The 20,120-nt window shown below is 42.9% G+C and overlaps 4 protein-coding genes and 1 non-coding gene across 5 annotated transcripts; 2 read left to right on the forward strand and 3 right to left on the reverse strand.

Moving 5' to 3' along the window:
• Nucleotides 1-594: 594 nt before the first annotated feature.
• On the forward strand, nucleotides 595-2,195 carry ndufa6 (NADH:ubiquinone oxidoreductase subunit A6). Its single transcript, XM_017416654.3, has 3 exons — nucleotides 595-778; nucleotides 1,640-1,755; nucleotides 1,972-2,195. Exons 1-3 carry the CDS (start codon nucleotides 640-642, stop codon nucleotides 2,101-2,103), a joined length of 387 nt encoding a protein of 128 aa, XP_017272143.3. The 5' UTR covers nucleotides 595-639; the 3' UTR covers nucleotides 2,104-2,195.
• A 343-nt stretch (nucleotides 2,196-2,538) lies between these two features.
• LOC108236165 (essential MCU regulator, mitochondrial) lies at nucleotides 2,539-4,016 on the reverse strand. The gene is made up of 3 exons (XM_017416652.3): nucleotides 3,822-4,016; nucleotides 3,493-3,656; nucleotides 2,539-2,743 (listed from the first exon to the last, which is right to left on the reverse strand). The coding sequence occupies exons 1-2, from the start codon at nucleotides 3,978-3,980 to the stop codon at nucleotides 3,522-3,524; spliced, it is 294 nt and encodes a 97-aa protein (XP_017272141.1). The 5' UTR covers nucleotides 3,981-4,016; the 3' UTR covers nucleotides 2,539-2,743; nucleotides 3,493-3,521.
• A 593-nt stretch (nucleotides 4,017-4,609) lies between these two features.
• Nucleotides 4,610-13,209, reverse strand: fam234b (family with sequence similarity 234 member B). Its single transcript, XM_017416604.3, has 13 exons — nucleotides 13,015-13,209; nucleotides 9,354-9,908; nucleotides 8,816-8,929; nucleotides 8,041-8,208; nucleotides 7,728-7,843; nucleotides 7,439-7,589; nucleotides 7,086-7,227; nucleotides 6,362-6,556; nucleotides 6,175-6,253; nucleotides 5,893-6,060; nucleotides 5,690-5,810; nucleotides 5,398-5,624; nucleotides 4,610-4,920 (listed from the first exon to the last, which is right to left on the reverse strand). Exons 1-13 carry the CDS (start codon nucleotides 13,136-13,138, stop codon nucleotides 4,918-4,920), a joined length of 2,163 nt encoding a protein of 720 aa, XP_017272093.1. The 5' UTR covers nucleotides 13,139-13,209; the 3' UTR covers nucleotides 4,610-4,917.
• Nucleotides 13,210-13,305: 96 nt separating this feature from the next.
• Nucleotides 13,306-13,459, reverse strand: LOC112450534. Its single transcript, XR_003039183.1, has one exon. It is a non-coding gene; the product is annotated as a U12 minor spliceosomal RNA (small nuclear RNA).
• Nucleotides 13,460-13,905: 446 nt separating this feature from the next.
• On the forward strand, nucleotides 13,906-19,245 carry poldip3 (polymerase (DNA-directed), delta interacting protein 3). Its single transcript, XM_017416618.3, has 10 exons — nucleotides 13,906-14,018; nucleotides 14,714-14,814; nucleotides 14,894-15,321; nucleotides 15,440-15,484; nucleotides 15,589-15,666; nucleotides 15,783-16,016; nucleotides 16,828-16,905; nucleotides 17,014-17,143; nucleotides 17,270-17,336; nucleotides 18,296-19,245. Exons 1-10 carry the CDS (start codon nucleotides 13,951-13,953, stop codon nucleotides 18,510-18,512), a joined length of 1,446 nt encoding a protein of 481 aa, XP_017272107.1. The 5' UTR covers nucleotides 13,906-13,950; the 3' UTR covers nucleotides 18,513-19,245.
• Nucleotides 19,246-20,120: the final 875 nt, after the last annotated feature.

The following is a 20,120-nucleotide window of genomic DNA, read 5'->3' on the forward strand; positions in this document are numbered from 1 at the left end:
GCCTTTCTATATTAACAAAAGTCACTGTTATGTGCAATATTTCTATCCTATAAGTGCAATCTTCTTTGCATAGGTGTGTATGTATTTCTAGTGGGGTTTTGTGTATTCATGTAATTTTGTTTCTATGCATTGCACCTTAAGAGAAACGTCTACAGTTTTGTTGTCCAATCCTGATCCTGGAGGGCGACCTTCCTACATGTTTTAGTTGTTTCCCTGCTCTTCAAATTATCCAAAAGCCTGTTAATCACTCATTCATTCAAATCAGGCGTGTCAAAGCAGAGAAACATCTAAAACGTGCAAGAAAGTGGCCCTCCAGGACCAGGATTGAACACCACCCTTACAAAGTTAAATCTATTTTAATCTAATGCAGCAGTGTGCAGTACATACTGTTCAATAAAGTTTTTCTCCAAATTGACTCCAAGAAATAAGAAAAATGCTTAAAATTGTTAAGCACTTTGGTGCAACTGTTGCACCAAAGTGCTTAACAATTTTAAGCATGCACTGCAACAGCTTTAAATGTTAAGTAGGTTTTCTGCATTTTTTGCCAGTGTTGAGTTTGTTTGGCCACTAGGGGGCAGCAGAGGTTGTTTTTCTTTTACCCAAGCCGGAAGTGCTTCAACGGCTCCAGCTTCAGCAGTCATGGCGTCCACGGCTGCGACCCGCACGGCAGCTGGTGCTGCTAAAGTAGTAAAGCCCATATTTAGCCGTGATTTGAACGAGGCTAAGCGCCGGGTCCGAGAGCTGTACCGAGCCTGGTACCGGGAGGTGCCGAGCGCAGGTAAGAGGCGCCGAACGGTGCGTTTGAGAAGCGACTCCAGCGTCAAGGTCGACTCTCCGGAGCTCTTAGCTGAGGTTAGCTGCTGGAAAACAGAAACATAGCCAGGGCAATATTCACCGACGGAATGTTTCCTAGTGTTTGTTAGAAATGTTGGCGTCTAATCGATGTAAATACACAGGAAACCATGACCAGTAATCATGTCTGTATCAGTTACCTTCTGTAGTGCGGGTTTGTTTATCAATTTTACATAGGATAATTGAACGCATCAAAATGGTTGTCAAATAACGTCGAATTTCGTTTTTTTTTTTTAGTTGTTTTTACGAGATTATTCATTCAGAGCTTAAACTATGACCTGCACTGACTCGTGTCTAATATGTTTGTATTTGTCTCCAGAGGTACAAACAATATTTACTGTTTTGGGAACTGTACGTATAGTTTTGTTGTTAATATTGTGACCAAGAGTCCTCAGTACGTGCTGGTTATTTATATTAAGCCTTTTCAAATTAATTAGAAATCTCATTATGTTCGGCTTTTTGTCAAATATATTCTCAGACTCAACCACATTTTCAACTAATAATAATAATAATTTGTTGATCAAGTTGTTCTTTCTCAGTCACGTCTTTTGTTGACATTAAGTCAAAACAGAAGAATGGCCCAGCTTGATTTTAATTATATATGCAGGAAAAGAAACTATTAGGTCAATATTACTTTTACTTGACTACTTGAACCATAGGTTTACTATCAGGTAATTGCAGCTGTTGTTGTTCCCTTGCTCAAGATGACTGTGATCTCTTGGATGAGGTTAATGTTAATCTGTGATGAACCAAGCGTAACTCTGCCTGCCTGTCTGTCTGTCTGCAGTGGCACTGTTTCAGCTGGACATCTCCACACAACAGGGAAGAGATAAAGTGCGGGAGATGTTTGACAAGAACAAGCACGTCACCGACCCTCGCGTGATCGACTTCCTCGTTGTTAAGGTAAACGACAACCTGCCACCAATCATTTAGAAATGATTGGTGCCAACTCTTGGATTGTTTTTACTCTCGGGACAGTTGTTTTTTTGTTGCTAAGTTCTCGATCCAGGTTCTGTTGGATCTCCTGGTAGTAGAGTTTTAATGCAGATGTCCAGTGTTTTGTCAGAGTGGCGTCAGACCTTGTTGTCCCACAGCGTACTGAGTTGTCTTCGATTGCAGGGTAAAATGGAACTTGAGGAAACGATCAACGTCTGGAAGCAGAAGACCCACTTGATGCGTTTTTTCCACGAGACTGAAGAACCTCAGCCGACTGACTTCCTGTCCAAATTCTACAAGGGTCACGACCCATGAACTTTGCAACTGCTCGCTGACCTCTGACCCATTTTTGGATGTCCAGTGTGAAAGATGTTCCTCTTTGATGTAAATATATACTTTAACTCTCACGGTAACTGTCATTTGTTCAGGCTCACTTAGATTCATACTTTGTATTTTTAATGATGCTGTTTTTTTTCCTTCCACACACCTTTAACAAAGACAACATATCCGTATACTCTCTTCAAAGCAGACGCTCTCACATCAGAGCAGTTAAAGAGGTCTATAAGTGGCAGCTGCAGGGGAGACCTTTAATTTACTTTGTCTGCAAAACTCACTTTGCATCAGACTACATTTCTTCATATTTTGTTTCCAGTAGGGCAGGCCTGTCCTCTACATGAAGCCTGGAAGACTTTTAAAAAGAATTTTAAAAGGGCCTCTACCGATTCCCACTGAAGCTCACCGACTGTTGGATTTAGGTGTTATTCCTTTTATTAAGACTGACGTAGTGCATGCAAATACAGAGTACAACACGAAGAGCTTGTGACGGCACCATCTCTGTCGACAACAGCGAAATCCGCGAAACCGGTTCAGACAGACGCGAATGGCAAACAGCGGCGGGATCTCTAGGGTCGGATTTATCCACACCTGCAGGTGGCAGTGATTAAAACGGGATCATCTGTGGAGAAAAGAAGAGAGAGGTTACCGTTTGATCGGGTTCGGAAACGGCTGCAGAGACTTCTTGTGTGTACAGCTGCGTTTTGAGCTAACGGTGCGAGAAATACAAGAGGGATCCAGGATTAAAAAAAGAAAGCCTCATCAGAGCATCCTGGTTTAATTAGTTTCACGTGAGCAGAGATAGAGGCTAAATCTATTAGCATTAATGTGAGCAACAGTCTATAACTATATTTGTTGTCTCTGATGCTATTTTAATCACTTTAATTGACAAACACAGTTTTATTGCACAAATCTGTTTGTGGTATTTAACGCTAAATATTCTGTTAAAGACACATTTAGCATTAGAAAACATAAATTAAGAGTTTAAAAACCGATATAGATCTGGACAATTCCTCACAGTGAAAACACTTTGGGATTAACGTCATGTTTAGTTAATCCTGAAGAACAGAATAGATCTCTGTGATGCCTAAGAGACTCAAAATGTCTCTTTACTGCTCCGTCCATCTTTCCATTTAACTCTGACAAGTTCCCCAGTCCCTGCTGCTGCAGAACACCACCGCAGCATGATGCTGACACCACCGTGCTTCACTGTAGGGGGGGTGTTCTCAGGACAGTGTTGTGTCTTTTGATTTCTTTGTTAAGTGATGGCTTTTTTTCCTGGTTGCAAAGCAACAAAACGGAGTGCAGGTAAAGGCATGACCCCACTGTGCCGGTTTAATTAAGCCCCACCCCCTTCCCAGGTGTTGTTACCTGATATCCCGGAGCCCCCCTCGGACTCCTCAGTCATCGTCGTCGTCCTCAGGAACAAAGATGTCGTGTTCCTCCAGCAGCGCCGCGAAGTTCTTACTGATCCGAGTGCCCACGTACAGGAAGGGAACCACGACCACGGCGATCCGGATCAGCCCGAACGGGGTCTGCTCCCAGAAACAACTGTTAGTTTGTGTCAAGTTTCCACCTCACAATAGCCCTAAGATGGACTTCAGTTGAACGCGCACATATTTCTTCTTCTATCGCGCTAAACGCCACAACTGGGCTTTCACTGAACGCCATATTTTATTTAAGGACTCGGACGAGCTCACCTTCTTGGGTTTGGGTAGGATGGCGCCGGTGGAGGAGCTCACGGCCGCCCGGCTAGGTGTAACGGTCCTCCCCGACCCCGAGGAGGGGCCCGGAGGGGAGGAGCGGGCGTTCCTGACGGCCGACAGCCTGACCAGGCGACCGAAGAAGGCGGAAGCCATGTTTACAGCGTCTGGTGCGGGGGCCGGGTTGCCAGATAGGAAATGACGAAATATCGGACTGTCCCTTTAAAAACTATCGTCGGAGGCTCAACGGGGGGGGCATTTCGGGTGATATTTCTGGTGTTCACGTCAATAAAAATGAGGGTTTCTTTCGGTGCACGTAGCTAACAAAATCATCGTATATTTCGGCATTTTTTCAAATGATCGCATATCGTAAAAAACTACTGTATGAATACGACAATTATCGTGTATCTGGCAACACGGGTTAAACGTTATCACGATGACGGCCGCAGCAGCGCCATCTGGCGGTTATGTGGCGGAACAGCGCCTACTTTTCCAGGTTGTGTTCAAACAACACAGTGAAAAAGAAGGTGTTTGAAACAATTTACTTGCATTATATGGGATTCCACCATACAGTTAAATAAAATACAACAATATTCAATCATACAATCCCTGAAAAACCCTAGCATGTCAGACAAGAAAAAAACCTTAAACCAATAAAAACTGTACAGCAATAAATATTTACAAACTCTCTTCGTTACTTTTCTTAGTGCTGATAAAAAAAATAAACTTAGCAGCTTTATGACAACATGTGACCAGCAGGAATGAAAACGGTGACCTCAGAAGACTTATATGCAGAATATTTTATTAATGCATTCACACATTCTTGGATATTGTTGCGCTTCACTGTCAGAAACAAATATAAACTTCAGGAAAATAAATACAACAAACTTCTTAATGCAGATTCAGTCGTTTAAATAAGCATTTCTACTGTACAAAAAAAAAATGTGACAACGTAAGAGAAATCTTTTGCTGTTAACAGAAATGGAAAGGTTTGGTGAGTGAATGTAACAGCATGTAAACCGCTGAAAATGAAGTGGAAGTGTCCCCGTAGTGCAGAATCGTTTGTTCCTCTCAGCTCCTCGCCCCACACTCATCACTAAAAGAAATACAAAACAAAAAGGGTTTAGTTCTCAGATTAGTGCAGCATCCATCATCTTTCTGCTCTGAAGCTCAACAGTAATTTGGGACTTAAAGCCATAATAATCTAAGCTGATGAAATGTGACGTTTTGATGTATAAAAAGGGTAAAACACAGGCAGGATATGATGTTCTATTTTCAAGCATCGTTGCTCCTAAAATAAAATAATTTTTTTATGTGTACTCGCTCCTTGCTTGGACATCCGGATTCCCGTAGCAGATCTTCTTTTATGTTTTTATTGGCAGTTCTTCTCTGGTTTAGTTATCAGAAGGTCAATAAAAATCAACAAGGACCGTTTAATTTATTTTCAAGAACTGCAGGAGGAATAGCGAATCAAAAAACACGGTGGAAACAGCAGACGACTGGCTGAACAGTAATAATGCTTCTAAAGTCCCGCCTCGTGTGTTTTTTAAACGACCCAATCTGTCCGTTTTACCTGACGCTTGAAGTAGAGACGCCTGAAGAACGTGTTCAACTCAAAGCTTCCAGGTTTAGCGCCTCCCTCCGTCTTGCCGTTTTCCATCAGCCTGACGATTCTACCACTGCTGATGGCCGCCCGGACGCTGGTGCTCTTCACGATCCGCGCGCCGGGCTTGGAGTCGGGCGTGGGCCGGGATGACAAGGTGATGTAGGTGGCGTCCTTCAGATGCTCCTGGTAACTTACTGTCAGGAAGAAAGTGGTCAAGCCCCGGCTTCGAAGCAGACAGCGGTGCAGGAGTTGACCCTACCTGCAGATGTGACCGCGGTATCCGTTGTGTTGCTGAGCTCCAGCAGGACTGTGGGATAAGCAGGGTGCAACAGGAAGAGCCTTCTGATGAGGGGCCTCGCTGCCACAACGCCGGGCACCGTCTAAACGGACACATGGACAGTTAAATGGAGTAAAACCTCCCTCAGAGACAGAACTTCTCTTCTTCTTGGCGGGCAGACTCACAGTGGTCCTGGTAACATTCCTCTGCGCTCTGATTGGATCGCTGGCCCAGAACAAGAAAGCTGACTGCCCGGTTGAGGTGGATATTGCAGACGTTTCCAAAACAAGGTAGGGACACACAAAATCAGCCGCCCAGAGGACGCTCCCGCTCGCCCCGTTAATGATCTTTGCCTAAGAGACGAAAAGGAGCATCAAGGAACCGTGAGTCCAGAACCTAATTCTAACAAGAAAAGAAATAACTGAGCTTCTGTATTAACTTTAAAAAATAAAAAAAGGGTGTTCTACCTGCATGATGCCATTTTCTGAATGCTGAACAAAAATATCAAGGATTCTATCATTATTGAAGTGTCCCAGAGCTGGCTGACTAGAAGAAGAATTAAAAAAACGGCATTTTAGGCGAACTTTGCATTTTCTCTTACGATATATTCAGCTTTTCCAAAAATCCAAAGTTCTCTCACGTCGAGGCGTTTACCTGTGAATGGGGGCCAGGTTGAACGCCCACTCTTTGCGCAAGTCCCGCTGTCTGACCACAGACACCATGCTGGCGCCGTACACCAGCACCCAGTCGCTCCTGATGGAGTTCAGGTTGGAGACCGTGTCCAGGCTGTTGCGGTCGATCCCCCAGTCGGTCACAAGAGGGAGCAAGAACTCCACGCTCTCAGATCCTCTGATTCAGAAAAAGACAAAAGTAGAAAATTTGGATTTGCTCGAGCATCAGCGCGGCGATAAAGCCACAAAAGGGCGAATGCCTTTGAACGTGTCTGTTAGCAAAATATCTCATGAACCACTGGACAGATTTTAATGAAACTCAGAAATTAATCATTGGACACACATTTACAACTCATTCATATTTGTGGTTAGTCCAAATCGACCTTAATCAACACAAACATGGCTATAACACAGTCAGTTTTACAGATATTGAGCTAAAGTTTTATGTGGTAGTAGCTGAGAGTCATTAACAACAAATACCAACAGATCTTGTGATACTGCATGGGATATACAGTCCATAAAAATGCTGTTTTATGTTTTGACCCTAGCAGATCAAAGAGACACAAATGTTAGCTCAGACCAAGCTTTAATCCAACATTTAAGATTCACTTGTAGTTAATAATTAGTCTCATTTGTACCAGCTGGTTAGTTTGGTATTAAACAGAAAAAGAAGAGGGTGGATAATGGGCTGGCGGACTGAGGCGTACCTGTGAATGTGTATGACGTTGGAGAAATTGGTTTTATTGAGTCCTTCCCACACCTTATCCTTCCTCCGAAGCGGCTGGGGGATGGCCATGTCTCCAAAGGCGCACAGGTAGATGTCTTGCAAAGAGATGGCCTGGACGTTACCTGAGGGAGCAGACGTGAACACGAGGAGTTGTAAAAAAAAAAAAAAAAACTGCTTAAAATGGAAACAAATCTGTTTTAAAGTCCCACTAACTACGCTGGGCTTCAGGATTAGCTGCTCAGTCTGAGTTAAAACTTTGTAGCGACTTTTATCTGTGACGTGCTGACTGCGGAGGACGAGTCTGAAGTGAAGTTTTAGATTTTCCTCCTTCACCTAGTCCAAACAGGATGTAGAAGGCTCCTTGCTGCGTCTCGTGCAGCAAAGGCCCGATGAGCTTCCCCTGCCCTGTGAGGTTGGAAGACACGGGACGTCCGAGCAACGCTCCCGTCTGCCCAGAGATCATGATCAGGTACAAATCCAAAGACTAAAATGGAATACGGAAAAAAAAAAAAAAGTTCAGAGCTTCATACTGTACCATCTTACAGTCACACTACGGTGCTGTTCAGAAGAAGAGTGTAAAGTTGTTTTTATTTGAGTAGGAAACAGGAGGAGGAAGCGTCACCTCATAAGTAGGCAGAGTGGCGACGAGCAGGTCTGGGACTGAGTCGCCCTCGATGTCAGGGAGTAAAACTGCCTGAGACTCAATGTTCTTCAGCGTGACCGTCCACAATCGCTCCCCTAAAGAGTAAAAAAGAAGACTTCTCTCACAACCGGCTGGTTTAAAGCCTTACATCTGGTCTGAATCATAACCAGTGGCAGCTTTTATTATTTTTAATAAGAGTAAAACATCCGAATGAGCAGATAGCACACCATGTAGACTAATTACTTCCCTTTATTAATGAGTGATTATTCTCTGGGACTACCCCGTCCTCTACCTGTGGTGCCGTTGACCGCCATGAGGATGGACGACCCGATGAGGAGGCAAACGGTCGACGGCTGCGTGCTGTTCCTCAGACCGCACTGGATGTACTTCACAGACTCGGGCATGACTTTCCTCCACAGCAGCTGACCGCTGACGGCGGACACGGCCACCGCGCTGTAATCTGGGATTAAAACAAAAAAAAGAGAGCACAAGGGATTATAATCATGCAGCAGTTCTAAATGTCTAAGAGGTCAAAGAGGGAAAATGAGTAGTTTAGATACAAAATTGCAATTTTAAAAACTAAAACTCATCCGGATCGATGACAGAAGAAGAATCAAAGTGCTACATCGGTCCGGTCAAAGTTCAGACATCGAGCGGATTTAAACGCTGTGGGACCTTAAGAGAGCTGAGCAGACACAAATGTCTGCAAACATCAATGAACTAAGGAATGTTATAGAGAGGAGTGGGCTTAAATTCCCCCACAACCATGTGGGGGACTGATAAAGTCCTATAGGAGACAAGTGCTGAGAGTTACTGCTGCTAAAAGGAGCTTTTCACTCAGTTTTTCCATTTCGGCTTCACTTATGTTTAATAAACAATGACACGATGGAATCTGTTGTGTTTTTCTTCACCCGATGTTAGATTTGAGGCCAAACAGTTTTTATTATGCTCCGATACGTAAAAAACCTTGAGCCGAACGAGAGTTTAGTCCACGGCCGCACGCCGACCTTGGATCTATCCTGCAGCCCTCCGGTTTTTAACCAATCCGAGGCGTCGAAACAACTTACTTTTGTTCCTTTGACTCGGGTGCGTCTCATTGGTCCACTCGGTAACGGCCAGAAGCACGTCCTCCACCGAATCGCCGTCGACGTCCCACAAGGTCAGTGCAGGCTGCGTCCCACCTAAACAGAAACCCAACCCTGTAAACCTGTGAGCCGTTTGAACAACTTTTGGTGTGCTGGTTGTTGTATTGACCAAGAAGAGCCTGCTGTTGGAATCCTTTCAGAGGGAGAGGCAGATATTTTGTGTTTTGTGCTGAAATGAACCACAGAGCTGTTCGATGAAGGCTAACGGCGCTGTTTAGGCTGTATAAGCGCTCCTAAATGTTAACATAAGGGCGGCCATTATAGTCTAGACAACGAGGCTCCTCAGTAAGTCTTTGTAATGTAAGAGTTATTATTAGTAGCTCCCTTCACTTTATGTACATGTCAACAATAAAAGCTCTTCATGAGCATTTATAGTTTCACCTGGACCTCAGTAAGCTGTAAATCTACGTGTTTGGATGTGATCCAGGTGTTTTGTACGGTTATCGGCGAGGCTCTTTACCGACTTCCACTCCCAGGGCCTTCTCCCACTGCAGCTTCTTTTCCAGCTCTCCTCTCTGGCATGGGATGAGGAAGACGCACAGCAGCACGATCAGAGCGGCGCAGACCAGAGGCACCAGGAAGAACGCGCTCCGCACCACGTTCTTCGCCCTCAGCCTCTTCTTCTCCGCCTCGGCGCCGTGCATCCCGAGCCCCGAGCCGCCGGACATCCCCGCGGCGCCCCTCTCCTCCCCCATCTTCTCCCGGCCCCCCAGGTCCCTGTGGCTCCAGAACTGGCCGTCTTTCAGCTCGCCCCTGTCCCGCCTGGACTTGCCGGGGAGCCGATCCGTCCACTCGTCGTCGTCGTCGCCGTCCTCCTCCTCCTCCTCCTCTTCATCGTCTGGCGCCTCGTTGAGTCTCTCGGACCTGCCAGCGCGCAGCTTCGAGGAGCCCAGGCAGCCGTCCCTGCCGAGGCCGTTTCTGGGGTAGTTGAGGACGAGGTCATCCTCCTCGCTCTCGTCGTCGCTGTCTGCTTGGGTGAGCGGGTCGTAGTCCCCGAGCTCTGAGCCCTTCTTCCCTGAAACACACACAGAGGCAGCTAATGAGTGTTTAGGTTAAAGTCATAGTATAGAAAATTAGTAGTTTGGGTCAATTACCTTTTTGTTTAACAACACTTTGATTCAATTAACATCCCCTGAAAGCTACACTATGTTGCCAAAAGTATTCGCTCGCCTCCCTTCACATATGAACTTGAGTGACCTCCCATTCTTGATCCATAGAGTTTAATCTGATGTTGGCCCACTCTTTGAAGCTATAACAGCTTTAACTCTTCTGTGTAGGTTTTCCACAGGTTTAGGAGTGTTTACAGGGCGTTTTGGACCATTTTACCAGAAGCTGATCTGTGAGGTCAGAGCTTGATGTTGGACAGAAGGCCTGTTTCTCAGTCTCTGCTCTAATTCATCCCAAAGGTGTTCTGTCAGGCTGAGGTCAGGACTCTGTGCAGGCCGGTCAAGTTCTTCCTCACCAAACTCTCTCATCCATGTCTTTATGGACCTTGCTTTGTGCGCTGGTGCTCAGCCATCCTGGCACAGGAAGGGGCCATCCCCAAACTGTTCCTATAAAGTTGGGAGCATGAAATTGTCCAAAATATCTTGGTACGCTGAAGCAATAAGACTTGATTTCACTGGAACTAAGCGGCCGAGCCCAACTTCTGAAAAACAAGCCCACACCATGATCCTCCCTCCACCAAACACAATACAGTCAGACAAATATTGTTCTCCTGGCAGCAGCCAAACCCAGACTCATCCATTGGATTGTCAGACAGAGAGGCATGATTTGTCCCTCCAGAGGATACGTCTCCACTGCTCTGGAGTCCAGTAGCGTCGTGTTTTACTCCACTGATGGAAGGCTTGGACGCAGCTGCTCGGCCTTGGAAACCCCTTCCAATAAACTCTCTACGCAAATTCACCTTTTAACCTATTTTTTAGTTAAAAACTTAACCTATTATGTTGGGTCAAACTGAGTTAAAACTCCCCAAAGTACAAAATGAGTTGTTTTTAACCCAGCAATCCTTTGGTGCATGAGGGGCAGTAGCATATGGTGGCTCCACGTGTTTTTTATCTGTCTACAGTGTTTTATGTGCAAAGCTTGACCAGGTAAAACAATTCTTCACTTCCAGTTTTGAAAAGAAGACTCTTCAGTGGAAGTCGATGAGAGTTTGGATGTGCACTCTCTACATTCTGAGAGAAAACAGTGGGAGGCACACGGGTTGAAAGAAGACAAATACGCCCTCGTTTGTTTTGATGTTTAAACTACATAGGTTTGTGCAAAATGTGCGGAAGTCCAAAGAGTTCGCAAAAAAAGCCTTTTTTTGAAAGCTTAGACGGCTCAAAGGTGTCAGTGCATGACATGGCACTCCTGAGCTGAACATCTGTGGTTAAAACCTGCAAAGATTTATTCAACTTAAAATGAAACTGTGTAAAAACAATAAAAGAGAACAAAAACACCAGCTCACTCACATAAAGTCCACCTTCCTATGTCTACTGTGAAGTATGCCTGAGTGATAAATCTCTAAGGAGGGTTGGGTTTTTCCACTTGTTGACAAAATACCAATATGTGGAAATGTTTTCCATTTTTTTGGTTATATTTACTGCAAGCAAAAGCCAAAACACGCCATTTCTGATCCAGCTGCTCATTCTGATGGATTTTTCTTAATTGAGTGGGTTTTTCTACAGCTGCAGGAGATGCAAACCACATATAATGGTGACAGAAATAATGGCAGGATAAAAGGTCTTCTGTGATTTGTACCCGTCAACCTAAACGCATCAAACAAATACGCATTTTCCATGGAACATTTTAAATGCGTTCGTTCATATGAAAGCACACTGGTTGACGGCATCAAATACCTTTTTTTAAAAATAAATAAATAAATAAAAATAAGAATCTGCGCATCCGTTTTTACAAAGCAAGACCTGAACTTTGCTAGTTTGGTAAAAAAAAAAAAAAAAAAGTCACAAAAAGTCAAGCAGGTTCAGCTTTCCTGAGGGTTTTGACAAATTAGAAGGAAAGGCATTTGGCAGCTACTGAAATATTTAAACAAGCACATTCTCTTTCAAACCTTTTAAAGCTTTTTTTGTCCGTTCAGTGTTCAGTTACAATAGCCCGAGGGGAACAGCGGGTTATCTCAGTTTCTGACAGGCCCTAAACACCAGCAGTGACACGCAGATATCCCAACTGCTTCAGATTAAACGGCCTCTAACTTTGTCCTTAATGTTACATCCTGGATCGATTTAGCCTGGGTCAGCGTCTGACGGTGACCTGGGATCTCTTTGGTACCAGGTTTCTGAGTTTGCCAAATAAAGCTGGTTGTAGATATTGAACGCCTGAAGATGATCATTAAAAAATCCTGAAGTCTGTGGATCTTTATCCAGCCCCCTTCCATTTGAGACTGCAGAAAACTATCCGCTTTTTGTGTCTTGAGCAGTCTTAGTTGTGTTTTTTAGGGTTGTTTTGACCTTATTTGTGTCTTATTATTATTACTATTATTTAATTTCCATGTATCTTTTTTGCAGCACCCTGAGGTTGGAATTTCCCTTTTATTCTGCACTCCTTCCTAGCTGACAATACAACTCTCTATGGTTATTATTAGGCACATTATTATTTGCATTGACAGTACTGTAGCTCATTTTGACCTAAAGGACCTCAGTGAACCTTGTAAATATATGCGACCATCCCCTTTTTTAAAATGACTAGTAGACTTTCCAAACCAAACCTGACTATCCTGTCGGGTCTGAATGTTGAGGTCCAGCAAAAAAAGCTGCAATATGTTATTTTCTGTTTCCATATTAACCCTGCAGCTCGGTTGGATAAACATTAGCATAGATTATCTTAAGGTTAGACCACAACACTGTCTGCTGGGCTACATTCAGAGAAATGTATATCCATCCTCTATAAAACGTCTTAAAATCATGCTGTTAAAGCCGGAAAAAATGGCAGAAATGTTAGTAAATAATCACAACAAACCAAATGAATGGAACGAATCAGCTGATATTATTACTGAGCTGAAATGAAAGATGAGCAATGTCGAAAGCTACCTGTAGTTAACAGAATAGTAGCTTTTCTCGGTTTGTTTGTGCATTTTTTCTTTTTTTAAAAAAAAGAGGAATAATTGTAGAGCATCTTACCGGGCAGTTTGAGGGCACGGGACAGAGCTGCAGCCATTTCTCTTCGAGACAGGCAGCGAGGAGACGCAGCTTCTAAAGCATCCTGGCCAGTGACGTCATTGTTCCTACCTCTGCCCCACTGCATTCTGGGAGTTTGAGTTTTTTGTTATGACGTACGAGGCGAGCCACTTGACTCATTGTTTAGTACTTACAGCTGTATCCTCAAGATAACTCTGTGACAATATGCACTTTACCTGGCTAACTTCTAAGTCAGTTTGTATTTATTTTGTTTTTCACACATATTTGGGGATTAGGGCAGGTCCTGGACCCACGAGGCATCTCGCGAAGTAGGCAAGTCACCTCAGCGAGCAGACCTGTGCCCCGTCAAAAATTCCTCTCGTATTATGAACGAGGATACGGGCGTCACCCCGCATCGTTATTTTCCTTACTCATCAGTTTAAGGCATGAAGAAACGATGGCTGATGTCTGGCATAGTCACAACACCATGGCATCCTCTGTTAGGGTGCCGTGTTAAAGGTGTCGGTAGTCATTTAAATGGATTTACACCAACAATTTAAGATGCACAAAGTGATGATATACAAGATGAAAATGTTTAAATAGGCCTAAAGCCCAAAGGTTGACGAAAATCCTTGCATTTCTGAAAGCAATGACGCAAAGGCTCATGGGTAATAAATAAGCGATGAGCGAATTGATCAGTAGTTAATTCAGTTGTCCTTCTGCCCTTAATTTCTCTTCGTGTGGGCTAAAAGGGACAAACCCTACCTTTCCTACTTTTCAAGTCCGCGTTAAAACAAAGAAAAAACCCCAATAAAATTAAGAAAAGAAACATCTAATTCCCTACAGACGCTTTTTCTATTTTTGGCCTAAATCAGTTTCCATAGTTTTCTTCATCCCCTTTGACAGTGCGCATGCGCAGTTGGAAAAGTTTGTGAGAAAATGGCAGACGTCTCTTTGGATGAAGTGATCCGACGGCGCGGAATTAACCTTAAGACTCCAATCAAACGGTACATGAAACTGCTACTGTACTAGTGAATAATTACTTATAATAAAACTTAGCAGCTTTTAGTATGATTTCTGGACGAATAACGATGAACTGAAACTGTTCGGAGCTAGTAGGATTCCGGAGGCTAGGTGCCAGCGGCTAGCTAACATAGCTTGCAGAAACCCCCAAAGCTAGGCTAAGCAATGGCCATTAGCTGCAGGCCTGAAAGAATGCAACCCTTCATTTGAAAAAATATGAATATAAAATGCAATTGTCTAACCCCATTATGCTCTAGTGGTTTATTGAAAGAAATGCGCATATCTACAGCGATAGATGGGTTTGCTCTGCGTTTTCCTTGACGCTTAGCTAAAACGTTAGCTAAAGCTTATATTTACGCTGGCGTAAAAGTCAGTTTCAGCTCGTACTTAAGGAGAAATGCTGCTGGAAGCTTTGCTTTAAACAGCACAGGTATAATGTCAGAATCTGTTTTTTGATCCGTGCTGCAATCACGGCATTTTTTTGTAAATGAGTGAAATTATTTCAATAGTAAAACACTGTTCGGGTGCCTCTAAAAATGTATATCTTCTGTGTTATGATACATGTTATAAAATAACAGTGTTGAAATTATAGAAATTTTTATAGTGTTATGGAATTTTTTACATGACCATAGCATGTTATGGTGTTATTGAAGGTTTAAAAACTCCTTCTTTCTCTTAGCCCCATGTTTGGACGCGGTGGAGGAGTGGATGGCAAAAGCTTTGACGCCCGGCAGAAAATTGGTGTTAATGATGTAAGACAACGCCTCGGAGGAGGAACAGGTAAGGTCTTAGCTCCAAGTCCAAAAGATCAGAGCGTGTTGAGCGTTTTGCACTTGAGCTTATTCCTACATCTCCACAGGTTTTCAAGTAAAAGATGCTAGAGAAAAGCTGGTTCAGAGAGACGCCCGGTTCAAAATCCGTGGCAGGGGAGGAGGAGGAGCAGGAACGGTACAAGATGCTCGGCAGACGATCAACTCGAGGAAGCAGGGGCAGTTCAGCGCCCCCGCGCAGACCACACTAAAGGCAGCGATAGCGCAACAGCTGCAGAGCAAGACACTTGTGCCGCAGATACAGATCAACACCAACAACAATCTGGTTGGTCCAAACACTAGGCATTTCACCCCCGGTGTACAAGGACTGAGTTCAAGGGCCGGCACAACACCACAGCTGAGCACTAATATGAGAGTGATGGATGCTCGGGATAGGCTGAGCCTCAAGAGGAGCATTGGAGGAACGCAAACACAAGCGGCTGCTGCTCCACCTTTAAAAATTACAAAGACCATACAGGTGGGGAAAAGGAGGCTCTTTTGTAGCTTAGATCACTGTGCACTTATGTAAACTAAATGAAATGTGAAAGCATACAGGCAAGTCCGTTTAATAAATGGTGTTTTATATCTGTTTACAGCAACATCCAGTGGGTACATTAGGTGGAATACGTGCAGCTGCGCAGGTACAGCTGTTTTTCTTTTCTGTATCCAAGATGAAAAGATAATTTTTCTGTTAAATATTAGGAGGGTAAATATGCTACTTAACAGATTATTTTGTCTCGCTCAGCCTGCCTTAAATGAACTTGACGACATCCCCAGCAAACAAATCAAGATCACAACTGCCAACACAATGCTACAATCCCGGGTAAGAAGGGCGTTTGACTGGTCACCTAAAGTCTTTAATTCAGTTTTTTGTTTTTCTTTAAGGCTTTATGTATTTTTATGTGCTCTACAATAAGTGTTTCCATTAATTTCATACAGTCCAGCGCAGCCGGCTCTATATTTTCCATGACAGCCCCGATCACCAAGGTGGTTAAAAATGATGCCTACACAGCCCCACGCCCCCCCGTCCCCGTGGCCCCCACTCGGCCCAACGCCAACACAGCTGCGCCCCGCTCCTCTGCTGCTGCGGCGTTACAGCCGGTCTCCAGGACTCTTCAGCAAAGTACCGCAGAAGCCAGTGCAGCAGCAGCAGCAGCTCCTACTCCACCTCAGGTGATCCTTCCAGCTTTAAGTCAACATGAATTCTTACCTTGATTTAGGGCTGCCATTTGTATTTTAATTATGTATTATATATGGTTCTTTAAATGTAGTTTGTTTAGCTATTAACGTAACTTAGACAATTAACACATGCAGGTGTTGTGTTGAGATCTGCTCCCCCATTTGTCTTAGTATAGTAAATTTTCAGCCACCAGGATGCGTTTCCCCTGTTACAGTGGACATGAAAAGGACAAACAGGGTTCCAGATCTTCTCTTGGCTTTTTCCTTAAAACAAAAATTAAGGGATAAATTAAACAAACCTGCTGGAGGCATCAGATCTTGATGGAGGAGCAAAACTCAACACAACACCGGCTCCTCACAGTGTTACTTTACTGAGCACGGTCCTGTATTCTGGTCCAAAGATTTCCTCAAACATGTATTTACTGGAAAATGTAGCAACCAGGCAACCTGTAAAACTTCAGAGAGTCAATTTAGTTTGTGGTGGTTTTGTATTTCCTGCTGATTTATTGTAACACAGAGAGTAGAAACCAGCCTTTTATTGTCAGCTAACTTTGTCCTCTCATACGTTTGACCCCTTTACTCTTTGAAAACATCGATGACCCACAGCACATCTTAATGCTGTGGAGATAAACAGTGATTTCATTTCAAACATTTAAAGAATTCATAAATTCATTCATAAATTCTTAAAATTATGTGTCAAGTAAAACACTTTAAAAACCCACTTTATTCTCCATCCGTGGAGTACGTTTGCACACTCAGAAATAAAAAAAAAAAATTTTTATGGATTTTTTATTATTTTTTTCAGCCTACTTTTAGTCCGTTAGAGGGAACTAAAATAACGGTGAACAACCTTCATCCCCGGGTCACTGAGGAGGACATAGTGGTGAGAACATCACGCTGTTTACCTTTAACAGTCTTCTGTTTTCTTTATTCTCTGATGTCCCGAGTGCTGTGTGGACTCAGCGGGGTTGTTCTCACCGTTTGTTCGCAGGAACTGTTCTGTGTGTGCGGAGCTTTGAAGCGAGCGAGGCTGGTGAAGGTGGGCGTAGCTGAAGTGGTCTTTGTCCGTAAAGAAGATGCTGTCAGCGCTTACAGGAAGTACAACAATCGCTGCTTAGATGGTTAGTGCCTTTGGCAAAGTTGCACACATCACATGACTCTTGGGGTGTCTTACAGCTCGTAGATCACTGTTGTGTTGTTTTCAGAATAACTGTGTTTTTCTTTACTCTCTTCTCGTCTACCCACAGGCCAACCCATGAAGTGCAACCTTCATATTCAGGGAAACGTCATCACTTCTGATCAGCCTATTCTACTGTAAGTTTTCCAATCAGACTCAGTACCTTCATTAAGTTCATCTGTAGTTTATTCTTTACGTAGAGTTGCTCATTTTTCAAATACTTTCTAAAGCTGTGGAAATTTCCTAATTCTTAGATGCATCTCCATGCACTTTAATGATTCTGCATCAAATCAGTGACATCAAGACATAATCAAGAGCTTTTAACATACTCAAAATTATAATAAAAAGCTATCAATAATTAGTTATTTTCCGACCGCACTGTTTAAGTAAACTCGCACAGTTAGCATAAAAAGCTATGTTTAACTGCCAGGAAGAAAACCAAAGAAAAGGGTTTTATATTAAATACCAAAAGAATGCACCTCCAGCATCATGCTAATATTGGTGGAGACGCTGTGGCAAAAAGATACACAGCTCAGCAGGAAGGGATGAGATAAAAGAAACGGGGCGAGGATTTTAAACACAGACATCTGCACAGACAAAAAGTCTGAATGATTTTAAAAGAAACAGATGTGGTTTGTAAAATCAGAATACTTAGCTCGTACCGTTTGATTTTAGGATGCATGTTAGTTGCTTTCAACCTGCTTTGCAAATTAAAGTTAAACAAAATAGTCTGACTAATCAGATAATTTATGAAATTCTGGTGACACTGAGTCTGTCAGAGAAGAAATCCATCTTTTTAAGATTCGGTTTGAGTTCACATAAGGAGCAGAAAATCCTGTCCTGCAAACATTTAACTGCGTAATAAACGGTGATATATAGGTGTTCTCCGTCATACTTATTCGATACAGAATGTCACACATTCTGCCGTTTGAAGAGAAAACCGCTGCTCAGTGAGACGCAGGAAGGAGCAGTTCACCTGCAGCGCATTACAAAATGTGATGATTTATAGCAACTTCTGCCATTTTATTCCACTTAAAGCTTCTGTAAATCTTTGAATTGTTCAATATAAGAGTCGGTGGTAATCGTTTCCCTCCAGGAGACTTAGTGACACGCCGGGCGCAGGCAGCAGCGCGAAGAAAGATGGCCTGCCGCCGTCTTTGTCCCGTGGCGCCGGCCAGCGAGCCTCCTCTCAGCCCACGCCAGAAGTGGACCCCCAGACCATCCTCAAGGCTCTGTTCAAGTCCACCGCGCAGTCCACCTCCACCACCGAGGCCCCCAGCTCACAGACCACGGCCTTTCGCATCAAAATCTAGCTAAAACAAAAATGAGTTATTTTGTTTAACAGCGTTCTCAGTGTTTCCTGTTAACGGCGGGCGGCCCATAATCTCATGAAACAGTTTCTTTTTTTTACACATTTCAAAAACTGGGAATAGAAACCTGTGGATGAATAACATCTTTGTTTTCAGGTTTGTGTTAACAACGGTTTATTTTCTCAGAAACGGACCAGATGAAGTGTTGAGTGCTGTAAATCAGTGTAGTGGAGGGAAAGTGGGTTCATCTTTTTTTTTTTTCTTCTATTTTGACGTTGCAGTTTCCTGCAGTTTTTAGAAAAAGATGACAGAATGATTGAAAACCCAACCCTGTCATGAAGACATTTAAAGCCTTACACCCACGATGTTCAGTGACATCATCGCGTCTCTCTTATACTTAGATTCGAACGGGACGATTGTGTTTCTCAGTTTCTGCTCCCCACTGTGTGATTTAATCCAAATGTCTTGTTTGCAGAAGTACCTGATGTGTTATACAGATGCAGAAAGGAACTACAGTATCACATCTCTTTGGTTCTTCCAGTTCTTGTAGAACCCAGTAGATTGTTGCTGGTTTTACTGGCTTGTTTAGTTTCGGGGCAGAATATGTTATTGGAATCATTACACCCAATTTATGTTGGACTGTAAATTGCTTTAAGTTACGTTATTGGTTTGTCAAACGGGGTGGACGTTATCAGATCTGTCTGTAAATTGTCACCATTAAACATGTAGCTTTGTAGATGTTGTGAGACTTGTTTGTGCTGCCCAAACAGTCAGTAGTGAACTATTTATCCTAGCATCTATTTTCAGTACAAACCTTATGCAGAGTTTCAAAAAACAAGGACTCGAAAAGAGGTTACATCCTATTTTTGGACTGCTACTGAGTTTTCTTTTTTTTCCCCCACTGAACATAGTTGCTCTAAGTAAAGTAGCTGCAAATAAAACACTGCTGTAAATAAATGCTTCAGGTTGAAATTGATCATTTTTATCAAGAACCAAATAGATTTTGTAATGACTTATCTCTAACAAAGAAGAGAAAAACCAAATGTGCTGATTAACAAAATCCAGAAGGAATATAAAATACAAGCAGTCTGAAAAAGGGTGAAGGCTGAAGCTGCAGCTCATAAATGCCCACCCCTTCTCACATATCATTAAATCTCATAAAAATCAGATTTATTATAATAATTGAAACAGACTTGTTTAAATGCCCATATTTGAAAAAAAAAAAAAATCAATAAACAAGGTGAGCAACACATCTGAATTATTAATGACTGTAATTTTAAAGCTATATTTATTTATTTTTTATTTCATTACAAAAAATATTTCACAATTTTACACCTCTGTTTGACATTAGTCCTCATAGGAGGCTTTTGGACATAAATTGTCCTCTAAAGTCACAAATACTCTCTTTTCCAAACACTTTTTGGGTATTTAAAGGTAATAATTGATTTTTTTCCTTCATGCATAATTGGAGATGCTTGAAACTCTACTAAGTCCTGAAGATTTGTTGTATTTGTTAAATAAAAGAGTTCATTAGTTGGCTCTTTACAAGTAGTTTTCGTTACAATTCTTATTGCACTTTTCTGAAGAATAAAAACTGAATTAGTATTGGTT

This window comes from Kryptolebias marmoratus, linkage group LG12 (assembly GCF_001649575.2).
Source record: "Kryptolebias marmoratus isolate JLee-2015 linkage group LG12, ASM164957v2, whole genome shotgun sequence".
Classification (NCBI taxonomy): domain Eukaryota; kingdom Metazoa; phylum Chordata; class Actinopteri; order Cyprinodontiformes; family Rivulidae; genus Kryptolebias; species Kryptolebias marmoratus.